Source organism: Polyodon spathula, chromosome 3 (assembly GCF_017654505.1).
Source record: "Polyodon spathula isolate WHYD16114869_AA chromosome 3, ASM1765450v1, whole genome shotgun sequence".
Lineage (NCBI taxonomy): Eukaryota > Metazoa > Chordata > Actinopteri > Acipenseriformes > Polyodontidae > Polyodon > Polyodon spathula.
In genome coordinates this window covers 56,236,538-56,262,629 of record NC_054536.1, presented here as the reverse complement: position 1 = coordinate 56,262,629, position 26,092 = coordinate 56,236,538, and the positions used below count along the sequence as shown (strand labels likewise).

General features: G+C 38.0%; 1 protein-coding gene across 3 annotated transcripts in view; it reads left to right on the top strand.

The window, feature by feature from the left end:
* The window catches only part of LOC121313212 (protein virilizer homolog), a 61,389-nt gene that overhangs the window by 9,260 nt on the left and 26,037 nt on the right, over positions 1-26,092 (top strand). For 2 of the 3 annotated variants that reach the window (XM_041245533.1, XM_041245535.1), the window contains exons 2-14: positions 6,612-6,724; positions 7,205-7,291; positions 9,606-9,654; positions 11,744-11,906; positions 12,854-12,973; positions 15,082-15,312; positions 21,318-22,461; positions 23,097-23,588; positions 23,773-23,927; positions 24,298-24,380; positions 24,655-24,748; positions 24,991-25,538; positions 25,794-26,029. In XM_041245533.1, coding sequence (XP_041101467.1) covers positions 6,612-6,724; positions 7,205-7,291; positions 9,606-9,654; positions 11,744-11,906; positions 12,854-12,973; positions 15,082-15,312; positions 21,318-22,461; positions 23,097-23,588; positions 23,773-23,927; positions 24,298-24,380; positions 24,655-24,748; positions 24,991-25,538; positions 25,794-26,029 — 3,515 coding nt within the window. The remainder of the gene's footprint in view (positions 1-6,611; positions 6,725-7,204; positions 7,292-9,605; positions 9,655-11,743; positions 11,907-12,853; positions 12,974-15,081; positions 15,313-21,317; positions 22,462-23,096; positions 23,589-23,772; positions 23,928-24,297; positions 24,381-24,654; positions 24,749-24,990; positions 25,539-25,793; positions 26,030-26,092) is intronic. The other variant, XM_041245534.1, reaches the window with a different exon arrangement.

Genomic DNA, 26,092 nt, shown 5'->3' with positions numbered 1-26,092 from the left:
TCGGGACAATGCTGGTGTGGCAGTTAAATACAAGAGTTGTTTTTCTGCACCAAAAATTACTTCAGAATATCAGTTTAATTTCTGTAAAAACTACAATATATTTTTTTCTCACAGTAACTTGTTTGTTTGTAATTTCTCTGCAAGAGAAGCCGAAACTAAATCTTCTCATAGATAATAAACACATTGTTTATATTTGTACGGGATTGAGTACAGGAATTACAATTGAACTAAAAACAACAACAAAACTACCTATAAGAACTTCAGAATGACTGCTGTTCTGTACGTAGTTTATCTTGCATTTTCTTTCAGAACTGTACTACCATAAAATAAAATGTGCTTGCTATGTGTGTGTACATTATTTCGTAATGTACGTGCTAGATTGAGGTTACAATCAGTACATCGTCAGTGTTGCGTGTATTTTTTAAGTAGGAAAAAAAAAGCTTTCATGTTTCTTTATTGATAGCGTCGTTTATTCGAGGGCGGCCTCTATTATAAAGCTGATATGTGACTGCGGTGTCAATACGAGGAGCGTCTTTAATACGATTTTTTATTTATTTATTTTTAAATACAGGATGTTACGGTGGCCCTGAAGTGCAAAACACATACACAAAAAGAAAAACACGACGACATTAAGAAAACACAACATTAAGAAAACACAACTACATTAACTTCAAACCGGAATGGGTAGGTACATAGGAAAAGGGGTTCCACATCACTGACTGGAGGAACAACCTGGCAGTCATTGTGCTGTGGAACTGTGTGACGAACACAGTTCATATTAATACAGTGCAATTTCCCAGCGCTTTGTCCTTAATCTCATGTAAGTGTGTGTGTGTGTGTGTGTGTGTGTGTGTGTGTGTAGATATGTGATTTAATGTAATATGTGTGCTGTGGACAAGGAAGAATTGATTTGTGTAAGATCTGAGACGATCACACCTCCTTTTGACACGGTTCGGTTGCATTTTAATTAATGAATAATAATAATAATAATAATAATAATAATAATAATAATAATAATAATAATAATAAAAAAAAAAAAATGCTAAGTGCTATGAAGGTGGTTCTTGTTTCTAAGCTGGCAAGAAGGAATCAGTTGATGTCTGTTTAAAGACAATCGGACCAGGTTAAATGCTTTTACCCATTCCTGAGTAGCACAGTGATTGACAGGTTGATCCTCCAATCAATGTTGTTGTGTTTTTCTTTTTGTGTTTCTGCTTTTCTTTTTGTTTCTGTTTTGCACTTCAGGGCCGCCATAATATGTAAATCTCATGGAAATGTGTCCATGTATTAATTTATTTATGTATTTGCAGGGAAAGAATGTTGCCCTCAGTGTATGAAAGCAGGATCACACTGCTGCAGCAGTGTTCCAGTTAGCCATCATGTTAGAGGAGGAAACATAGCTGTAAACTGTTGTTCAATGTTGTTGTTTTTTTTTTTTTAAGTATACTATACAAATAAACAAAAGAAAAAACATTTTGTGTGCAGAATTTGATGGAGCCTACTGTAAGTATTGCATGTATATTGGTAGAAAATCTGAAACTTGACGAGTTATACACGTCCTTTATAAATCTGGGGTTCAGCAGTTAGAAAACTGAAAGAATGTCGAGAAAAATCAGAATTCCACAAAGCAGCATTAATTGTTGGAAAAGAATTTGTGTCTGTGGTGCAACAAACTAAAACACCTGTACATCATACGCTGAATTCAACTTATAGAGAAAGAGTGGAAAAAACAGGGAGAGCTATTTTTTTTTTTAATATTTGAATTAATCCCAAGTATTGCTTAGTATAGTTGTATTCTTAGTATGTTACTTAAATTTACTAGCGAATGTGTTCCAAACTGCACTGAAAGAAACAATTCCTTAAAGTATGTGATACATTTGATGAGATGAGGTGGTGGTCACAGGAAGCATTTTGTGTATCTTGAAGAATGTAGTGTACAAGGTAGATCCACCCTGGTTAATCACTAATTGATTGATCATGTTCACTATTAAATAGAACCAAAACCCTACAATTTATATTCTACTTTTTGTGTATGTTTGTTTTGTGCGATGGGGAGGGGACAAGCATTTTTTAAGAACAACTAGATTTTTCAGAAATTGCACACCCCTAGAGTACTGCAGAGCAGGGTTGGCTGTGCTCTGGCTATGGGCTATGGAGCCCTTGATGCCTTGAGGAGCTTGCCAGTCTTTTGAGCTGTGCTCTGGATCTGGAGCTGGGGATGCTGGAGCAGCTCCATTCTATCCTGTATTTCACATTTCCTGATTTATTCAGTTGAATTAACAAAATAAATAAGTATATAAGTCTTTGGACAAAACATTATAATATGCAAATACAAATTCTTTATTGTAATATTTCTATTGATAAAATATACAAGAATACATTATCCTAACGTACAAAAACATTGAAGCTGTTGAAAAAGCTATAATAATAATAATAATAATAATAATAATAATAATAATAATACAATTTGTATTATTATCAGGGCTTGAATTATGCGTTTTTAAGTGAAGAGGGGGCAGTGAAGAAAGAGGTATTCCTCCTCATCCCAAACTTTAATGATTGACCCCTTTCAGGTTGCAACTTAAGCAGCATGAATCTAAGGAATATTTTGGTACTTTTAAAATGTAAGGGATGGGTGGTGTCAATAAATACATTACTTACACAAATGATAAAACAGAGATATAAAGTGAAGTTTGAGGTGTTAAAGGTACAGCTATTTTCAAAAGTTTTGCATCACCAGATAGAATTAACTGGTATTGCTTCATAAAGTAAAATAATGCTGTACAATGCTGGTATGGTTACGTTAACATATTGAATTGTACCACTTTGTAGTTTTCTATATTCTGACAACACTGAAAGATTTCCAAAGGTAACGTGAAATACTGTACTACTATTATGGCTTCCGGTAGACTTTTGTGATATCATTTTGTATTTTGATTACATGATAAATAAAATCTCTAAATGTTCAGATATATGTATTTTTTAGGTGCAAAACTTTTGCCCATAGCTGTATGTAGCTTTTTATTATATAATTTTTGAAAACTTACCGACCTGAAGAAAACAACAAAAAGATATGCAAACTAATATTGACTTACATATGTTTCAGACTAAATCTCGTCGTTCTCTGAATCATCAATCATTTTTTGGTATGCTTTCCTGTTCTTTCTGCCAAGTATCACCCATGTTGTATCATGCAACAATAAGGTCAACCTTTCTATCTGTAATAATTAAGACTTTGTCATTTAATGAAATGGATGACATAAAGATTTTTTTTCTGTATTAAATACAAAGCATACACTGTTCACGTTAATTTAGTTTGTCTTCACTTATTTCTAAATATTTCGACTCTACTATCTCAACTGCTTGTTCTTCCAAAGAATCTAACAAGTATTTTATGTCTCTCTTTAGCTCAGTCTTTGTGGAGAGAATAATTTGGTAATAGCATCCCATTTTGTTTCAAAAGCATGATTCACACTGGACTAAAAAACAGGTGTCCTCAGAGTGGACAAAAGCAGAGGACGTCTGGTAATCTCCCAGAACGTGGATTCATTTTCATCAAGCAAAGTCCATAAATTCAAAATGAAATGCAATGGTTTCGTCAGAGAAGGCACTTTTTTGCATGATTTGCAAACAATGAACCGGGTTCAAATATTTATTTCATTGTATCTTCTTTTCCAAAGGCTAGAATAACCATTTTGTGCTTTGAGTAATATGTATTTCCATATATAGCTTCAAATCATCAATTATTTAAGAGTAGCCAATTATGTTTTGTATTTTCGCCGGTCCCCAGTTTGGTTACGTGCAGTCATATTGTTTTACTGAACTGGAGAATCTAAGGACAGATCGTACCAATTTTAATATTATATTAATGGTTTATTGTGAAGGCTGGTATTGCTTTGAGGCGAATACTCCGTAAATGCTGTATCAATTCTAACATAACACTGACATGGTCGATTCGAACAGGAGTAAAAAAGACCTGGGATGCTTGAGTTTGACATTTTACAGGTCTCGATGCCCTATTAAAAATCAGAGGACCTCTGATAAAATTGTCTGGGATAAAAAGAAACGACTTCACACAGGACAAATTTTTACTGTTGTCATAAAAAATTCTGTAACCGCCAGTTTATGTGGTGATTTTTAGTTCTGTGCGCATCGGGCTAAAGACTGCACTGTTGTGCAATTTGGATCAGAATTTTACATCTTTTTAGCCCTAATGGACAATGGGTCAGTTGCAGAGGACCACTTCAAGCTGACTAACTGTGGGACTAGAAAATCGCCAGGAATTCAACAAAATTAGTCTCAGTTGCAGTGTACTATCAGAAGATCCAGTTAATTTCACTGACCTGATCGAGAGGACCAACTTATTCTGATCATGGAAACCAAACCATAGACTGGTATATAGAAAATATACCACAGTGATGTGGGTCGACATGCTTTGACCCTGATAGAGCGAGACAAAATGCTTGATAGCCGTTCGTGAGCTGACTCAATAACAAATAGCCACGCCTGTGTGATGGTTTCACTTCCACAAGGAACATTTCTGTTTGTTCTGTTTATCCATATTTTTGTTGCTTGAGACACACCATGAGCCAGATTGCAGCAGGGATGAAGAAACATTTGCTCTAATCAACATTTGGGCCGATGATTCAATCCAGAGAAGCTTGGTTGGAAGCGTCAGTAACAAAGCTGCTTCCGGGGCATTGGAGGTAGAAAATCCATGAGTCAGTGTTCATATATACTGCAGTACATTTATTCTCCAAGTACAGTACATTGGAAAACAATTGGTCCAGGAGCGTCTCAAGATAGATGTAGTGGCTTTTAAATTTAAATGTTCATATTAGTTCAGAAATGTATAAGTTTAAGATATTAGGTTGTAATCTGGTAAGGTGTCCTTAGATTATAACAGTTTTCCTAAACTGAGGTTTTACAAGCTCTGTTTTGAATATTCTTTAGAACTCCCTAAAAAGACTTTATTGTCCTGTTTGGGATTAAATCCCAGGCATGTTATTGCTGTACTTCTTTCATACTATGATACTGTTACTATGTGTCATGGACATCAACTGTTTTTATCATGCTGATGGTTAAGTGTGTGTGTGTGTCACTGACTACTTGATTAATAAGAGAGGGACTGCTCTGTGCAATACAATGTGTGTTGTATTTTTCAGACATCAGTTATGCAGTTTTCCAGAGGATTACGTGTTTCTGACATTTTATTATACTGTAGGTTGTCAACTTAAATAAAATGGACCACAGAGAACATTTTTTTTTTTTTTTTTTTTTTTTTTTTTTTTTACTTTCTGTGCTACTGTAATTATCACATGACTGATAGCATTTTGATTGCAGAAAGGTAGAGTTTGAAATGTACACCAATAAGATACACATTCTGAAATAGTGTAGACTCTTTTTTGGAATACAAGTAACAAGTTCCTGGAAGACATTCCAAAGAACCTCAGAAGAAAACATTTCAAGTGACATGCGCTAGTATGTCAAAAATTTGTAAGACCTGTATCAGGTGCTCCGTCCAGATTCTGTGCCAGTGTGAAACAAAACCAAATCTTTGATTACATTAAACTATGTTGTTGATTCTAAAGAATCTTGTCCTGTCTGTACCTGTGTAAACAGTATTTGGATAGAGACATTCTGCATTCTGTATAATTGCTGTAAAAGGGCCATAAGATTATCAAAAATAAAATATTCACTTCATTTTAGAATTTTTAATCCAATGTACTTTTTTAAACAGGAATGCCATGCTTTCTTTGCTGTTAGCAGTTCTTGGTGATGTTTATCAATGTCAGTATGCAGTACATATTTAAATTAATTTGTCCAAAAAAAAAATTGATTTGTAAATTGTCCTGTACTGTAGCAAAAGCAAATGTGTGTTAGTGTAATTTGCAAAGCTGCTTTATTAAGCTTCCTGGGGATGCGTATCCTTGGAGTAAATGCAAATGTCACACTTTAGTTTTGCATACTGTATCTAGAGATCCGCTTGTCCAACTGATGTTGAACTGGCTGAGGACTTTCAAATTATTGAGTAGGATATATTATAATCTATACATATTAAAATCTAGACCTCTCACATTTTGCATTATATTTTCCTGATTACCTCCTAAGGTGTTACACGCCTTAGAAATGCTGTCTATCAAATCTGTTTAGAAATGTATTATTCAATTCACTGTGAAGCCAATAATGCTGCTACTTTGTACTTTATTTGGGGGTAAAAAAAAACATTGGGATGTTTAATAAGGATGTGGTCTAACTCCTTAAGTACTTTTTTTTCAGGCTGGAAAATTTCTGTATTGTAGACTTCTGGTAAGGATCGCAGTATTGTTGTTGATCAAATAAGGATTTTTCATTTTGTTTTTAAATTCAATAGAAACTCCTTGGTTTAAATGTAATGTTATCCTTTCCTTTGACCCATGATAACAATATGGCTGCCAGATTGTGGTAAACTTTTTGGTTTACATTTATATTGGTATGCATTTATATCCCATGGTTCTTTATCAGATTAAATTGTGGCTATTGTGAAAGACAAAGTAACCCTTTTTCTTGGCAGTAATTTTACAAAACTGCCACTGCTGCACAATCAAAGACTATGTTTTCTGTCTTGTCAGATCACAAATGTGGACGTTGTTCGATTTCCCTGTGGAGTTCTTGTTAATGAAGTCCGAGTGATCCCTCCAGGAATCCGAGCTCACAGTAACCTGCAGGACAGCAGGGTCTACGGGTAAGTGTTTGTATAAACCTCCCAATTTAAAAATGTAATTCTATGTTTGCTTTATAGTGAGTTTTTGTTTTATTTCATTTTATATTTGCATATTAGTTTTTTATGTTGTATTTTGTTATTTCGTATTTGCGAAAAATATGTGGCTCTAAAAATAGACATAATAAAAAGAACCCCATCAGGACCATCCATTGTACTGTGACATTGTTTCCTGACCTGCATATCATGATATAATATATATTATGACTGTAGTGTATCGCTACACCCTTAAACCATTTTTTCTTCATATTTCTTTAGACACTGATTTTAATCTATAGCAACACTAAATGGGTTTTCAAATGAAAGAAAACAAAGTTTTTTTAATTGGTAAAGTAAATGCTATTTTTATAACCTTTAACGATTCGTCCTTCAGGTTAAATGGATATCTTTAGTCCAGAAGTGTAAAGGATCAGGTATACATTTTCCCTGTGCTCTGTCCCCCAGGGAAACAGCACCTCATGCATTTCAGCTCGACCTGTTTTTCAACAATGTCAGCAAGCCGAGTGCCCCTGTCTTTGACAGGTTGGGAAGGTGAGTGTTTGTCTGACAGTTTAACAAGATATTCAAGTATACTAGTTACACACTTGCTTTGATAAAGAGTTTGCATTGAACAATTACAGGGCCACGAATCCATTTAGTAAAAACTGATTTTTGATATTTGTGAAATAACTTGACACAACTGCAGTACAAAGAAAGATGAACTAACATACGAAGAATGTCCATTATAAATCTCTGGTGACAAACTATGCATGATGACCTGACATATACAGTGGCTCTCAAAAGTATTCACCCCCCCTTGGACTTTTCCACATTTTATTGTGTTACAACATTGAATCAACACAAAAAAAATCCAGAATGTCAAAGTGAAAAATACAATCTACAAATTGTTCTAAATTAATTACAAATACAAACAGAAAATAATTGATTGCATAGGTATTCACCCCCTTGAGTTAATATTTGGTAGAGGCATCTTTGGCAGCAATTACAGCCATGCGTCTATTTGGATAAGTCTCTACCAGCTTTGCACATCTGGACACTGCAATTTTTTCCTATTCTTCTTTGCAAAATTGCTCGAGCTCCGTCAAGTTGGGTGGGTACCTTTTGGCGAACAGAATTTTTCAACTCTTTCCACATATTCTCAATTTGATTATGGTCCGGGCTTTGACTGGGCCACTCCAGGACATTGACTTTTTTTTGTTTTTAAGCCACTCCAGTGTGGCTTTGGTTGTGTGTTTGGGGTCATTGTCCTGCTGGAGGATGAATCTTCTCCCAAGTCCCAGGTCTCTTGCAGACTTCAGCAGGTTTTCCTCCAGGATTTCTCTGTACTTTTCTGCATCCATTTTGCCCTCTATCTTCACGAAGCCCTGATGCAGAGAAGCATCCCCATAGCATGATGCTGCCACCACCATGCTTCACGGTAGGGATGGTGTTCTCATGATGATGTGTGGTGTTAGGCTTGTGCAAAACATAGCACTTCGCGTTGAGGTCAAAAAGCTCTATTTTGGTCTCATCAGACCATAGACTCTTCTTCCACTTGGTCTCCAGAGTCTCCCACATGCCTTCTGGGAAACTCTAGCCAAGATTTGATGTGAGTTTTTTTCAACAATGGCTTTCTTTTTGCCACAAAGGCCAGTTTTGTGAAGCACCCGGGCTATTGTTGCCGTATGCACAGTGTCTCTCAGCTCAGCTGTGGAAGACTAACTCGTTTAAAGTTGCCATAGGCCTCTTGGTGGCCTCCCTGACTAGTGCCCTTCTCGTCCAGATACACAGTTTTTGAGGACTGCCTATTCTAGACAGATTCGCAGTTGTGCCATATTCTCTCCGTTTCTTAATAATGGACTTTACTGTGCTCTGGGGGATATTCAGTGCCTTGGAAATGTTCATATATCCCACCCCTGATTTTTGGTGCTTTTGAAGAACCTTATTCCGGATTTGCTTTGAATGTTCCTTTGTCTTCATGATGTAGTTTTTGTTAGGAAATGTACTAACTAACTGTGGGACCTCCCAGAGACAGGTGTATCTAACCTGAAATCATGTGAAACACCTTAATTGCACACAAGTGGACTCCATTCAACTAGTTATGTGACTTCTAAAGACAACTGGTTGCACCAGAGCTTATTTAGGTGTGTCATAGCAAAGGGGGTGAATACTTATGCAATCAATTATTTTCTGTTTTATATTTGCAATTAATTTAGGACAATTTGTAGATTTTATTTTTCGCTTTGACATTATGGACTTTTTTGTGTTGATCAGTGGCAAAAACTCCTAATTAAATCAATTTTGATTCCATGTTGTAAGACAATAAAATGTGGAAAGTCCAATGGGAGTGAATACTTTTGAGAGCCACTGTAGTAAGATGAAAGGGTTTTATATATAATTTCAGTTTAGTCAGGAATTATGTTGTAAAACATACCAAGTCATGTAGACACAAGTTGTAGTCACTGAAAGCATTTGCCGAAACGTTTACTTGCAAAGGGGCCCTGATATGAAAATTATTGAAGTTTTTTTTTGTGGTAATGGTTCTTCCAGAGGACATTTAACATATGTGTAGTTTAAACGTGATCTTTTTTGTTTGTTGGTGGTTTGACATCAATGACTAATACAAAGCAACAAAAATAGCAAATCCCTTTTTAATCTTCAGTAACATTTTTTAATTAAGACAGTAAAACTTTTGCAACTTTGCACATCTTAATTATTTACTTAATGTTCATATAGTGCACATGACCTGAGTATCTAAATTGAATGATGGCCTGTTCGAAAAATCTGGTGCATTAAAAGCAAAAGGCAGCACCACTGATGCTCGTTATAAAAAGTGACATTACATTCCTCTTACTCTGTCCTACAGCCTTGACTATGACGAGAACAAATCCATCGTTTTCAGACCAAATGGCAAGGTAAGGTAGTTTTATTTTGTGGACAGCACTTTAGCAAACATTTTTCAACTGAAGGATTTAGTAACCACAAAAGTGAAATGTGACAGATAATATGTTTTAAGACCACACAATGGATTCTACTGCTTTTTATCCGAAATTATGTGCTTTATGGGGTGGAAATCCTGTCGGGAGACAGGGACCTGCAGAAATCATTTCACATGATATTCCATGTCTTGTTTACCAGAGAAACATTCTACTGCACTGTCACCTAGTGGTTGGAGAAGACTGCTGGATATAGGCTTCACATCTCAAGATGTCAGTATTACAATAGTATGTTCTTTGCCACTGTAAAAACACAGCAAGGTGCAGTTTTGCCAATAATTCCAGCAGATAATTGCCACTGTCAATTCTTGATGTAATAAAAGCATGGACCTTCAAGGAGTGCCAACTAAGGTTTCAAGTATTTTCTTACGCTCAGTAGAACCTGTAATTTAATTATTAGTCCAATTTTAATTTGTCTTTTCTTTGCATGTATTACGTTCTTCAGTTTAAGATATGCAAATATTTCAAAGAAAACACTATAGAAGAAATGTTAGTCTTGCTTTGTGGAACCTAATCACTTTGTGTGCAAAATTGGTGTAACTGCAGTCAGACCAAAGGTACCAGAATGATGCAGTTTAGCCAATGTTGTATTTTAAAATATGAATATATATCCCAAATTAACACACAAAAACAAGTTTAAATAAGTATACAACCAGATACCATTTATCAGGGAACAATGGATGACCTGGAAACTTAAATTTTGAAACAGAACTTGGCTTAATAATCAGTCAATAATTTCTGTTCCTCCAAGATCTAGTCATGCACATAAATGGTAACAGATTCCTAAGATTTAAAAGAAAAATACAGCAGTGTATTGCGTTCATGCAAAAGCTATCATGGAGGACAAAGGTGACAGTCAACCTTAGACACTGTAGTTGTAAACTTTCCATTCAAATAAAAAAAACTAACAAATGGAAAAGCTCTATTCTATTGGTCCCTGCCTTTGTTGTTACGTCTCGAATCAGGCCAGTTGCCCGGGGGGTGCTCTGTCAGAAATTTCCTCTGCAAACTGAGATGCTTGATTACTGCCACTCCCTGTGTGCCCTCCGGCACTAACCTCATGCTCATCATATTTCAGCTAATATTCCAATTGGGCGAATCCTAATAACAATGTTGTTTGTTTTGCACTTTCTTTGATTTTAAGGTGGATTGGCGGTGGATTCAAAATATTTTTTTTTTTTTTTTTTTTTTTTTAACGTTTCATAAAGATTTTTTTGTATTGACTCCGTATACTGAAAAAAGGTTAAGGTGGGATTAGTTTACAGACTAAACTACAGACATGCATATGCCTTGTGAAGAAGCAACCCTGGAGTTTTACTCACAAGACATACATTTCTGCTAAAAAAGCGTTTTTTAAACCAGCCGTTGTCCAAAACAAGGCCTTATTGACACTGTCAAAATGACAAAAAAAAAAGAATGTCCAGCTTATGTTTCCCTCGCCTGATGGAGTGAATATTTTATTTCTCAGTTCCCACATGCCACTCTCTCACAGTTAGCTTGTTGACATCAGACCAGGAAGAGACAGATACCAATACCGTGGGTTGAGAAGCAGATTTGCTCATTTCTAATAATAAATAAAAGGTGTAAACAGAAACAAAACACTTTGCCACAAAACAAAAGGCCCGATGGCTAAAACAAAAGACAGTGATTAAAACATCAGCACGAGTAGCAATTGATTTTAGTTTTAAATCTTACTGTCTCTCCGTCTCCATTCTTCAAACTCTCTCCAACGCTCATCAATCTCCCAGGAGCGGCTGCTTCGCTTTTACATATGTGGTCATCTCTCAATTGGTAAGTACTTGATTCATTTGGGAGATCGCCACATTACGCACAAGTTTTAGCTGGATGGGGGATTTTAACCCCATCCAGGCTGTAAAACAATAACACACATTGTGTTTTAAAAAACCAACAATACATTTAAATCATAATAATACAACACAAATACAAAATATGCACAGGACTGGGTGAACCACGCCGCACACACTCTTAGTTTTATGCTTCTTTTCAGGTGAACACAGATGGGCTGGTGCTCAAAGGCTGGTATAACTGCCTTACCCTGGCAGTCTATGGAACTGCAGAAAGGGGTCTCAGCCATGACAGGGACTCTCCCCCACCTCCCCCACCACCCCCACCTCAACAGCAGGCTACTTTAAAGAGGAACCCCAAACATGGTAAGTCAGGAATGCAGCACAGTGAACTAATACTCATTTTTAAAAATGTGATAATGCTAATCCATACCACTGGCAGATCCAGTGGAAATGAGCTACTGTAGCCTTTGTCAAACTGTCAATCATTATTACAATGGGATGGTTCCCATTTCAAGTTGGTAGTAGTATTGATGATCGATATATATACCGAGCATCAAAAGAAACTTATCACTATTATAACACATTTCTTTTTGGAAAAAAAAAAAGGTATATAAATGATTGTCATTGACCATGTTTTTGGTTTCTTTTTAATAACTCGATCATTCTCCTTGATCACACGCTTGAGTGACTGACTGAAGCATAAGGTGAGACAATTGATTGGACACTGGGTATGGAGTGATTTCAGCTGTTGAATTTTAAGCTTTTATAAAAGCAATAAAGAAAATCACAGAAATAACCAATATGCCACGCTTGTCAAGAGAGCAGCGCCTTCATGCAATCGGCATGCTGGAGGCTGGACTAGGGCAGCGTACTGTGGCTGACCGTGTTGGGTACTCACAGCCAGCAATTTCAAACCTGGCGAGACGGTATAATCCGACACACTGTCAATGACAGGCCACGAACTGGGAGACCAAGAGTCACAACACCTACCCAAGATCGACAGATCATTTTGCAGCATCTTTGTGATGTCGATTGTAAATCACCACAATAAAAAGTCACTGCACCTGATCAAAAACAGAGTTCGTCATTAGTCGATCACATCTAGTGAATTTTATTCAAATAAAAAGTTTATTTTGATGCTCAGTATACATCAAATAAGCTTAAATTCTTATCTCGGGATTACTCTAGATATGTCATAATACAGTGTTTTAACAGCCAGAGAGGACACCTTGAGTCATGGGTTCTGTAGTTTTAAATCAGACAGGTCATCAAAGAGGGATTGGGTGATCAAAGGGGTTGTTTCTGTACAGATTGGGATAAAGAAGATCAGTACAATGGAAGCCCCCCCAGACCCCAGCCGAGAGGCCCTAGGACCCCCCCAGGACCTCCACCCCCTGACGATGATGAGGAGGAAGCTGTCCCTGAGTCAGGTAGACCTTGCTGCCCATTTCAACACTTGTATACTCTTTTCATGTTCTGGGTATATGTTTGTGTTTAATTGGAGGCATTCTACCAAAACATTCATAGAGTAGCTTACTGAAGTGTCCATGATGTTGATTCAATAATATATGTTAATTCTTTCTCCTTCCAACATGATTTTTATATTAAAGTGGAAAGATTATTGTGATTTCCAAATAAATGTAATCAAATTGAATTTGCTATACACTTGATAATTTGTTTTAAATCCATAATAGGGTTAAATCCATGACTGGCTTGTTTTTTTAGTCCGTCTTCAGTGTCCTCCCCAGGGGAAAAAAAAGAAAAATTATGACATAAAATATTTATATATTTGTACTGCAGATGCTAGTGTGCCTTTAACAATAAGGATTGATTGATAGTACATTAATAGCTATACATATTCACCAAAAAAAAAAAAAAAAAAAAAAAGCGTATTCCTTTTGTTGCGATATCGTAACAATATACTGAGGTGCTTGTGAGAGATATTGGTGGTTCATATATAGTGGCTGTACGCCTTTAAGAAGAAAGGCATGATGGGATATCAACTAAACTCTGGTCAGCTGACATACAAATAGTTAAACGCAGAGGTGCTGGATTATTACACTCCAGTTTCATGCAACAGTTGTGATGATGACCAAACATGTGCGAGTACTGTTGTGTTAAAATGAACAGTTCCATTCAAAAAATGTAGAAGAGTGAAAAACAAAAATAGACGTGCATTAACAAAATGCCCTGAAAACTTAACATAAAGAAAACAATTTAAATGAAGCAATAAGCTCAATTATGAAGCTAAAAAGGAAGTGAAAAGGTTACTGTTTTTTGTTAACTCCAGTAACCCTGACCAGCATGCTGCATTCAATTACCCTCCAGTTTCAATGCAAAGTTGAAAATGATTACTGTTTTGTGTTTATACTCCTGTTCAACAATGTAACCGTTCCATTCATGCCCAGTCAAATCGCAGAGTCCCTAAATAAGCATGGTAATTTACCATAATAAAAAAGTAATGAAAAAGAAAATGTAGAATAGCTCAAGCAGATATAGTCAAAGAAAGACAACACATTATTCAAATTATTTGGTGTATTATATATTTACTGTAAGACAACTTTATTTTCCTGGCTATATGTATGTTCTGACGCGTGTGTGTGTGTGTGTGTGTGTGTGTGTGTGTGTGTGTGTGTGTGTGTGTGTGATGATGGGGCACAATTCCGTAAGCAAGATACATATTTTATGTCCATCTAAAAAAAGACTGTGTAAATATACATGGTGAACATACGTTTTAATATCACAAGTGGAGAGTTACCGTCAGACAAACGACGGTTTGCTATATTAAGTTCCGTAAGTTTATTTAAAGGAGTGTCTTTGTGTTATAAATCTGCTAACTCTTTTAAAGTCATTAAAGCCTACCCAGTGGAATGTGTTTTTACGAACCCTTAATGTAAATTTTTTGGTATTTAAGCCAGTTGATTATCCATCATTAGTACTGATCGACATTTAATGTTTGAAGGTACCCCACAAGAAGCACAGTTTATAAATTGTAACACTGAATTATGACAGAGTTGTTTCTCAACAGAAATTTCGTATCACATTGCTGTTTATTTGCTTCGTCCCTACAGAAAGCCATGTGCTTCATAAAAACCCAGTACTCGTTTTTTCAAGGAGTACACTATGACATCCAGACCAGAAACTAAGTTAACTGCTCATTGCTGATCCTAATTGCATTTCATTCTTGCAGTCACCTAGTTTATCATTGTGCTTTTGTTATTTTCACTCATTTAAGAGTTGTCTTTTCAGCATAAAATACCCAGTGCAGGGTGTACACTGATACACTGAAGTCCATTTAAAATCTCCTTGTAGCAAAGAAAGAAATTATTCAACCCAGTCTTTCATTTTTAGCTTTCTCTTTATTAAGATGCAGAGAGTGTTTAACGACTAATAATTAACATTTAAAGGGAGGTAGAGATTTGAAAAATAAAACCCGAAAAGTTCAAGCCTTACCCATGTATAATTCCCTCCACCTCTAGGTACAGCCAGAGTAAAATATATTCCCTACATTGTGATTATCGGTTGGTTGTCGTTTTAGTGGGCATAGACAAAGAGGACGGCGAGGAGGGCCAGGAGGATTTCTTTGAGCCCATCTCCCCAGACCGAACCTCAGTCCCCCCGGAGGAACCATACTCTGACATGGGGGAGCTGGAGGAGGCGGAGGAAGAGGAGATAGATGGGGATGAGGAAGAGGATGATGACGAGAGGACCATGGGCAGCATCGTAGAGGAGGATGAGGAGGAGGAGGAGGAGGAGGAGGAGGAGGAGGGTGAGGATGAGGATGATGAGGAGGTTGAGTGGGTGGGTGAGAGGGAGGAAAAGGGGACCGTTTTGGTTCGAGGCAGGGCACACAGGATCATCCAATGTCATTCACCTGGAGCCCCTTTGTGAATATTGCATTGCATTTTTCTGTCATTCCTGGTTTTAATGCTTCTAACATGGTTGAAAGGTTACACATATATTTTTTAGAACAAGTGGTGAAATATAAAATCTCCATGCTGAGTGTTTGATCTATAACGCAAGTCTTCTGCAGCTTTATTTTGAGTATTCCTTTTAACAATTGTGTTTTATAGTAGGCCATGCCATGTAAGTTGACTACTGGAAGATAAGGAGAAATAGTCATGGCCAACCTGGTCATATAAGTTCCACACTTTTACAGTAAACCATCATGCCAATCCGTAGTACATGTCAGTCATTATTACACGGGTACAAATATAGCTGCAGTTGTAGTCAAAAGTTTACATACCCCAAACACAGAATTGTTCCAGACTTCTCTTGTGCAGAGCATTCTTCAACCAAAGATGTCAATTGAATTTAGGTCATGACTGGGCCATTCCAGAACCTTGATTTTAACCATTATAAAGTAGATTTTGATGTGTGCTTTGGATCGTTGTTGCGCTTTAAACCAAGTTTTGTAGCGGACGGTTTCAGATGATTGGCTGGTATCTTTTGGTATGCTGTGGAATTCATTTTGAAATGTATTGGAACAAAATTTCCTTTGTTATTAGAGGAAAAATAGCCCCATTGAAGGATATTTCCACCTCCATGCTTGGCAGTAGGTATGGTGTAGGTACGCCAGACTTTCTCCAAATATAACAACTATCAGCGTCAGTTAATCTCGGATTATTAGTAACCTTCCTCGTAATTCTTCTACTTGTTCTTGGTGAAAGAACCTTCTTTTTCTCCAGACAGAGGGAGCGATGTGACATTACCATGAGTTTTGTACTTGTTTTATTTGTTTTGTGATCAAATGTTTATTGGGGAAAACACAAAAACGTCAGTTTAAATCAGTTTAAATACAATACAATAATTCCCCAAATTTTACAGTTTCACCCCCACAAAAACCAACCCTCACAAAGGACCTCCCTAACCAATACCAGTCAGATAAAACTGAAGAAAGATTAATCAGAGATCTAATGGAGTCTGCAGCCAACCTCCACACCTGCACAGTCCTCTCCCCTGCGCCATGGAACAGAGCAGTAGAAAGTTCCATATAAATTATATCAAGAAAGGCAAGGGTAAGCATTTACTACCTGTGAGCACCATCGCAGTGGGATTGGCCTATAGAGTTTTAACCATATTAATAAACTCGGTACCTAGACCCATGTAGTCTGTAGTCGAACAGAGCTATTCCCATTTGAGATGACTGAAAGCCTTTTCAGCATCTAAAGAAAGAGCAGCACACGTGGTGTCAACATTCATGAACATGTGAATAATATGAAGAAGGCACTGAACTTTAGTAGAGGCTAGACGAATCTTGATGAAGCCTGTTTGAGTGTGATGAATTAGTTTAGTTATGTGGTCTACCAGACGGCGCGATAACACCTTGGCATGAAGCTTAACAATGAGATAGGTCATTAACAAGGAAATGATAGCCGAATTAACATCTCTGCAGAAAGAACCCTTGTCAATATCATTTTCAATAATAATGGTTCCAATTGATTGCAAAAAGAAATAAACTATACCATCAAACCCTGGGGATTTGCACCTCCTCATATCCTGTAAAGCCTCCTTTAATTCGTCCAAGGGGATTGGAGCACTGAGTGAAGCTGACTCATCAGCTGAAAGGCGTGGCAAATTAAGTTTTTGAAGGAATTGCTTACAATAATCTTTATCAAAAATAACCTCAGAGCTGTAAAGCTTAGAGCAAGGAGGTGACTAGCTCTGCTACTGTAGTGTTGTTTGGAATGATTCGTTCTGGTGTTGAAACGCCACCGTGGGGCTCGAGTAGGAATTTCAACAGGGACAAACATGCAAAGCAAGAAAGGGAATATTTCTGCACTGTTTACTAAGTGTTTACATTAAGTCAATCCTATAGAAGGATTTATGTCTGGCCGTGAAGAAAGTGAATTTTCTTATTAAAGGGTTAAACACACACCAGACACCAGCTAGAGCTGAATCGGAAATTAAGCGTTGCATAGCAGAAGCAGCGAGGTGCTGTGTATTGCACTGCTGCAACCCTGACCTGTCTAAATAGGATTTATCACTGCGTTCATGTCAGCACCAAGAATTAATTTTAAATCCGATAGGTCTAATAATATTTTGGTCAATAAATGTAAAGATTTTAAGATCAAATACTGTTGGGGTGAACCCAATACAAAGGTGACTTTTTTTCCCTGAAATAATAGTTTTAAGACAACCCACTATCCCATCTTGATCTCTCTCTGTACATAGAATAGTAATCTGGATATTGCAGCACAATGCAATTGGAGCGCCTTTCGTTTTGTTTTCTGCAGAGGAGGAAGCAGCCACATAGTGGTATTTACTGGCTAATCTGGGTATGTCTTGTTGTTTAAGATGAGACTCCTGAATCATAGGATAGAATTTTTTTTTTATCTAGGCAAGCAACGTGCTTATTAGTGGAATTTAAACCTTGCACATTCCAAGATAATTTCGAAAGAGTAGTCATGGGAGTCTGTGGCTAAGTGGTTAGTTGGGTAGGAGTGATGCGGTGCGCAATGAAGAAACAGACAGACAGTGATAATCCAATCAGAAAATAGATTTAATTTGTAATCCAGGTCTGGCGACCAAACAATAACTACAGACAATACACAGCTATTTGTATTGCACTGTTAAAAATAAAGGGTTTGCAGTCCCAAATAATAAACACAGTCCCGTTACAAATACAGTACACTAACACTGTCACCAGTCCTGGGTGCGTGTTGTAATTGTGTTGTGGGATTATAATTATTTATTGTGACACAGTTGGAGTGCTGACCTCTGGCACCAGCTACGGGCATGTTAGCTGTCTAATAATAATAGTAATAAATAATTAGAGACAAACAATACGTTTCCACAATTCACAGTTCCTTCGGGGTTCTTTCTTTAATCAAAACGAAGGAACAGATTACGTCGCTTCATCCCCTGTTTGTACCGTCATACATGACCCCTTGGTAAAAGATTGTAGCTGCTCCTCCAATGGCTGCCACATTGTTTCCGTTCTGGGTCGATGCATTAGTGCCCTGAAGCTCTGCCCCCTTTCTAGATGACCGACTTCCTTTTAAAAATTGTCAGGCCAAACAGTCCGAGGTATTATGTTCCCATTACTTAGCGCCCTCACGGGTTGGGAGGGAGATTTACCACCAAGAATCATTCTTTCTGTCACAGAGTCAAAAATAAATTCGAGTCATAAACATGACATGTCAAAAATGGTACAGGAGACGTTAGTGCAACCATCCTTAGGATGCAGCAAGGAAATACAGTAATAATCTTAAATAGGTCCTCATCACACACACCTCACCCCCCACCCCCCACAGGACGCTACCTTCCCAGATTCGGCCACGGCCACCCCACTCCTTCCCCATAGCCCACCCACAGACGTGAAATCCCCACAATATAGAAAAGAAAAAACAAAGTAAACATGCCTGGTAGATATCCTAACATGGCAATCAGCCGAAGCTTAAAACAGCTAAGCCTTGTAGAACGTGCCATAAATAGAACTCACTTAACTTTGGTTCAAATGTAACACACTTAAACTCCTATGCAGAAATAAATAAACACCATATATACATAATTAGGTTATGGAGGAGGGACGTTGCTTCTACAGATTTGCACGAAAAGCCTGAGCTTCCTCTGGTGTGTTGCACAGAGTTTGCACTCCCTTGTGTGTAATTCTAAGTCGAGCTGGATACAGTAAAACATTCGGTACTCCATCTTGGCGTAAATACATTTGGATTTGTGAAAATGCTTTCCTGCTCAGTGCAGCAGCTTTCGAGTAGTCTGGAAATAACAGCAGTTTATCCTGACCGTATGTAACCCGGGAGTTAGCTTGACGAAAGGTTTGGAGTATCGCTCGTCTACCCGTGAAGCGAAGTAGTTTGAAGATCTGTGGATGAGGTCTGTCCCCTGGTATCTTGGAACTGCTGTATATGTGATATGCCCTCTCTATTTATATAGGGCTCTGTGTGGCTAAAGCAGGGAGCCATTTTGGAAGGTTAGCTTGAAGAAATGAAATTTCATCATCTTTCTCTGGCCCTTTCATAAAGCTCAATCAAGCTGAGATTAGAACTTCTGTTTCGGTCTTCAAGTTCAGCCAGAGAAGACTGTAGAGAAGAAATATCCTGTATAGGAGCTTTGGTGTTGTTCCTGTCCTGCCTGATGTCGACTCTCTTATTAAGCGTCTGTGTCGTGGTGGCGATTGCATCAATTTTGTGTTCTGCCACCAGCAGCGAGTTACTACGGATAATGTTCGTGTCAGAGCTTAGAGCCCCGGTATCGACATTAATTCCTTCAGCTCACAGCCCGAGAGCAGGTAACCCATCACCTCCTTCAGGACACAGATTTGTGAGACATAGAACTGTAGAGATTCTTCTATATGCAGCTCAGAAGCTGAACCCGACACATGCATGTCCTCCATTTTGAGTTTTTCTTTTTGGTTTCTTCCCTAGTTTTGTTCGACAGAGAAGGGATATTTGCATCCATCGCATCTGCCGCTCATTTCACAAGCATTCCATTTTTAAAAAAAGAAAAGGTTACTTTTATAATGCATTTTTAAAAATATAGATTGAAAAAAAAAATAAAAAATAGGTGTGTGTGAGAGCTCAGTGTCTACGCGACCATCTTTAATTAACACCAACTGGAAATCAGTCTTGTACTTCTTGATAATGGAAACAATATTTGAAATTGGGATACTGAAATGCTGGGAAATCTTCTTGTATCCTTCTGCAGCTTTATGACAATAAATAATTTTTCTGCCTAAGGTCTTCAGAGAACTCTTTACTTTGTCCCATATTGATTTATTGGTAATGACAGCAATATTTTTTTAGAATTAGGTCATCAAAGGGTATGATTATTTTTTTTTTTTTTAATTAGCATTTTTTGAGTTTTGCAAAAAGATTGTTGAAATAAATAATTGTAGACGTCTATTTCTTGTAACTTTTTTCTACCAAATTTTCTACTTTTGCTACCAAATTTTTTTCCTAAAATTATTTGTTTGAGAAATGTCTAGACATTATAAATTTCCACTGGGGTATGTAAACTTGTGAGTACAACTGTACTTAAGTTTTATAAAATCCTAAAAGCATTAGACACAGCAGTGATTTTAATGTATTATATTTGTGGGTCCTCATTTCATGACCAAGGAGCGAGGTAAAGCTTTTACCAAAAGGTTTGTAAAATTCAACAAGATACAATTAATTGCCAGATTAGTTGGTCTTATTTAGTCTATCCTGAATAACTATGTAGACACAAATATGTCAATTTAACTATGGCCCAATTATAAAACTATTTCCTAATTTACTTTCTGCCTTCCTGTACTAATATCGGCAATTCCCGAGGCATTAGTTGGAATTCACTGTCTATCTGTACTGCTAGGATGTCATCTGGGACTTTTAATTAGGAAATACTAAGATGGTGGAAAACAAAAGAAAGAAAGAAAATCTCATTCAAAGTTCTAATTTGTAAGTGCTGCCAGGTGAGTTAGAACCACTGGAACTAGGTACAAAATTGGTTGAATAGGGAAGAGCGTACTATTTCTTAAGTTTGGAAGGAAATCTAGAAAACAAACTAATTAGGATCCTAAGGTAAAAAATAAAAAAATAAGACGTAAGGATAAATGTTAAGATGCTTCTGTAATAAAACGGCCAGATTGAGCATGCTTGACTATCTGAAATTTTGATTAATTTGAATGTCTGAAAAGCTGGTTTTATGACCCTTCTGTGGTAATAGTTAGTTAGATTTTTTTTTTTTTTCTCACAAGGGGATACATACAAGTATGCTAAATGTACCATTTTCAAACTTGTGGGATATGAATTTGTATTCTCTCTATCTTCGTAGGGGATGACGGCTACGAGCAGATTTCCAGTGACGAGGAAGCCATGCTGGAACATGAAAGTTTTAAGTTCCCCAGCTTTGATATAAACTATACGCCTGAAGATCTGGCTTCAGTGCCCACCATGCAGTACGATCCTTACGAGAGGGATATCAGACCCATGCTATACTTCAATCCTCCGTACAGGACTACATTTGAAATTGAAGTGAATAAAATGAAGTACAGCGATTTGCATGAGGATGCCTTAAGTGCTGCAGAGCCATCAGTCAAGCTGATTGAGCTACTGGAACTATACAGAGAAGATCGAGGAGCCAAGTGGGTGATGGCTTTGGAAGAGGTACCAGGCTTGCTTGTTAAGGGCCTGAGCTACCTCCAAGTGAAAGACTCCACACATAGTCATCTTAGACAGCTGGTAGACTGGACTATGCATGCCTTATGTCTCCAGGCAGCCCTCTCGCAACCCATTGCACTCAATGTAAGACAGCTGAAAGCTGGAACCAAGCTTGCTTCCTCTCTGGCTGAATGTGGGTCTCAAGCCGTTGTGGCCCTTGTGGAGAGTGGCATTATAAACAGACTATTTGAATTGCTCTTTGCAGAGCATGTGTCCTCGTCTCTGAAGCTGAACACACTCAAGTCCTTGGATAGCCTAATCAGCATTTCTGAGGGAATGGAAGCCTTTTCGAACTGCACTCTGGAAGGACAAGGAAGGAGTGGCTACCAGAAGCTGGTAGATCTGATCTTGTTGGATCAGACTGTGCGTGTTGTTACTGCTGGCACTGCTATTGTGCAGAAGTGCCATTTCTACGAGATTTTGTCAGACCTACAAAAAACAGCCATCCAGGTGAGCGAGATAATTCCACCTCCGCCAATTAACACTGAGCAAGAGCCTGAGCTTGATTCGGGCCAGGAGAAGACAGGCAAGGAAAAGGAGGGAGATCTTGAGGCTCCCATGGATATGGATCCCCTGTTGGAGTCTTCAAATATAAATGAGGGAGACATAGAGAAACTTATCAGCATGCTTTATGAACTGTTAAATTTGATGGAGACAGCAACACATGCTATGATTCAACCCCCAGTGAAGTCATTTCCGACCACAGCTCGAATAACCGGGCCTCCAGAGAGGGATGACCCCTATCCAGTTCTTTTCAGGTATACCCGCTGCCTAAAGCTCATTGAGTTATTTTAGATTCATTTCTAAATAAGCAGTGTTCCATTTTCAAGGTAAAACTAAGAGAAACTAAACCAAGGATTGCATTTAAATTAAGACACTGATATCATTTTATAGCGGCCTTAAATTACCAAAAAGACAAACTAGACAAACAACCAATGTGAAAGGTGAACTGATGAAGCATTTTATGCAGTGTTAGCATGAAGTAGTGGGACCCAGTTGTCATAGTTTTTGTTATTCGGTGCTTGTTAAAGGTAGCAGCAGCATACCACATAAATTAATATAATGTAATCGTCCCGATTATTGAAATTATAAACCGTGTTTGGTACGTATGTATATATATATATATATATATATATATATATATATATATATATATATATATATATATATATATATATATATATATATATATATATATATATTGTTTGTTTTTGCTTTCACCATTAAATGCATGCAGTTGAATGAACATAAGGTAGAATAGGTAATATGTGATCCATTTTATTAAAATGTCTCTTGTAGTCGAGCTGTGAACTTTAACAGTGGTAGGTACGTTTTATAACAGATTGCTTTAAATAACATACAATGACAATGCATTTTCACATCTCGTTTGCAGGTACATGCACAGCCAGCACTTTCTTGAGTCTCTAACTGTGGTGCTGTCCATCCCAGCCACCAGTCTCCACCCAGGTGTTTTACAGGCAGTCAAGGACCTGTTGAGGTTCGTGGCCCAGACACAGAAGGGCCTCCTCTTCCTTATGGCCGAACACGATGCAACCAACGTGCTGACGAGGGTTTTCACTCAGATCACGGAGCAGGACCCTGACGAGGGCATCCAAGCAGACAGTTCAGGCGAGGACCCATTTGCAGTCTGGCTGATGCAGGCCTTGCATGTCCTGCAGTGTGTGGCTGAACTTTTTGATCACTTTGGCGGCGAGGCGTGCGTTGAGGAGGGGGACAGCACCGAGCTGCTGGGAATCCTGCACAGCCTCTATCTGATCTCCTTCAACTCCACGGGGAGGTCTGCTGTGTCTCACGTGTTGAGCTCAGACCAGAACTTCTCTTGTCTCCTCACGCTGCTTGATCATTATTCCAAGGAGGGCTTAGGGTAAGATTGTACTACAATTTGGGCATTGATTTTTATGATTGGATATTAATGGTAGTACAGTATTTTAAAAGGTAAACTGATTTATTTTAAAGCGTTCAGTTTTTTCTTGCATAACATGGTAAAAAAAAAAAAAAAAAAAAAGAGTATAAGCATTTAAGTTTTAAAATGTTTCCTACAACTTTAGGGAAACCAAATCAAGAAAGTCTGTGACATACAATTATGCCTGCATGCTTGTTTTGCTGGTCGTTCAGTCGTCCAGTGATGTTCGAATGCTGGAGCAGTACGGCGCCCCCCTTCTCAAAGTCTGTAAGGCTGATGAAAACAATGTCAAACTGCAAGGTAACTTTCTCTTTACAAACACACGGTTTTACATAGCCATAGACTGGAAAGCTCTTTTGAATAATATAAAAAGTGTGTTGTCAGTGGGTCGGGCTTACCATATTTATTTATTTATCTATTTGTTTGTTTTTACCCTAAAGGCAAAGTTTCTTATTTTTGGTTTAAAACTAAAAGTATGATAAAGGGGAAAATGTACCGATGAAGTATATAATAATAAAAAAATGTTGTGCTATGAAAATCTTGCATGTTGGAGGCATGACAGCCAACATTTGGATTTGGTAATCGTGCCATTAGCACTGCATGCATTGTGCTCGTTGTTTTTTTTGATGTACTCTTGTTTTAATTTAAACTTTTTTTTTTTTTTTTCCAGAGCTCAGCAAATGGCTTGAACCTTTAGAGAAGTTGCAGTTCGAAATTAATTGCATTCCAAGTCTTATTGAGTACATTAAACAGGTCTGTAAAATCATGTTTTTTGATACAATACTAAGATATGCACATGGCTCCCCTTGGAAGCAGGTGCTGTATTTTTTGATTGACTACCTCCCCAAGATTAATTAATGGGGGAATTGGAGTTCAATCCTATTCTTAAGTAGTGTGTTTTCTTTGAACCAATCGCAATTTGTTTCAAATGCTGTATGTATTGTTAAAAAAAAAGAAAAAAGAAAAAAAAAAACTAAGCATGATATGAGGAACTGCAAACATTTAAAATATATTTCGTTCTCCTTAGAATCTTGATAACTTGATAACCCAGGAAGGTGCTGGGCTCATGACGGCTCTCCGTATTCTCTGCCAAATTGCCTGTACATCCCATGCTGTCGAAGGTGAGAGTTTTAAAAAAAAAAAAAAAAAAAAAAAAAAAAAAAAAAAAGAACTTGCACTGTGCTTCAGACAATTTTCATATAGTAATTTTTCATGCAAACAGATAAATATGTGCAGGCATAATCTGCACACCCATACAGGTTTGAGGTTTGAGCTAGATAGTACCGCTCTATTAATGTTACCCCTGTTTGCGATGGCATATTATTAAAGCATGCTTTGCGTCTTTACATGGTGGGCCTTGCAGCAGGACAGCAAAAGGACCTGAAGTGGAACCTGGCAGTTATTCAGCTTTTCTCAGCTGAGGGGATGGACACCTTCATCAAAATTCTTCAGAAACTGAACAGTATCCTCATCCAGCCCTGGAGACTGCACGGAAACATGGGCACCAGCCTGCAGCGATCCATGATCGTCTCTGTCGCCTATAGCACCCTCCGCCTCCTCAAGTACATGCTGACCGAGCTGCTGAGGAGCGGCTCCTTCAAGTTCAAGGACACGCGGGTGCCCTCCACCCTGGTCGCCCTGCACATGGTCCTCTGCTCCGTCCCTGTCTCCGGGCGCCTGGACTTGGAGGAGCAGAAGATCCAGAGCGAAATCATTGACATCCTGCTGACCTTCACCCAGGGGGTAAACGAGCAGGCTACAGACACTGAGGAGACTCTGGCCAACAACACCTGGTCTCTGATGCTGAAAGAGGTCCTCTCCACTGTGCTGAAAACTCCAGAGGGCTTTTTTTCTGGACTTGTTCTTATATCAGAATTGCTGCCTCTTCCCCTGCCAATGCAGACGACCCAGGTAATCAACATGGTTCTGTCCAGTACACAGGCCTACAACTTCAAATGCTTCTGTATTTTTCACTGTAGCACAGTTTTGTTTGTTTTTAATTCAAAATAATTGCCTCTAAGTCTTTGGCTTTATGGCTTTATTAAAGTCAATTTCATTGATCAGTTGTCAACTTCGAAGAAATATGTAATAAAACAAAGCAGGCTGCTGGTGTGTTATTATTTTTCATGTTGTACTAATGCATTTCATTTTGTATTTTTGGAACAGGCTATTGCACCGCAGGATATTGCAGTTGCGCTTAATACACGGAAACTGTGGAGCATGCATCTTCATGTTCATGCAAAACTACTGCAGGACATTGTGCGATCCTTCTCTGGGACTACATGTCAGCCCCTGCTGCACATGCTGAGGCGGGTGTGTGTCCAGCTGTGCGATCTGGCTTCTCCAACAGCACTTCTCATCATGAGGACAGTGCTCGAGCTGATAGCGGAGGAGCTGGAAGCGTAAGGCCCTTGCAAAGGATTACATTGTGTAACTAAAGTGTAGTGAAGCAGCCGTTCAGGTCG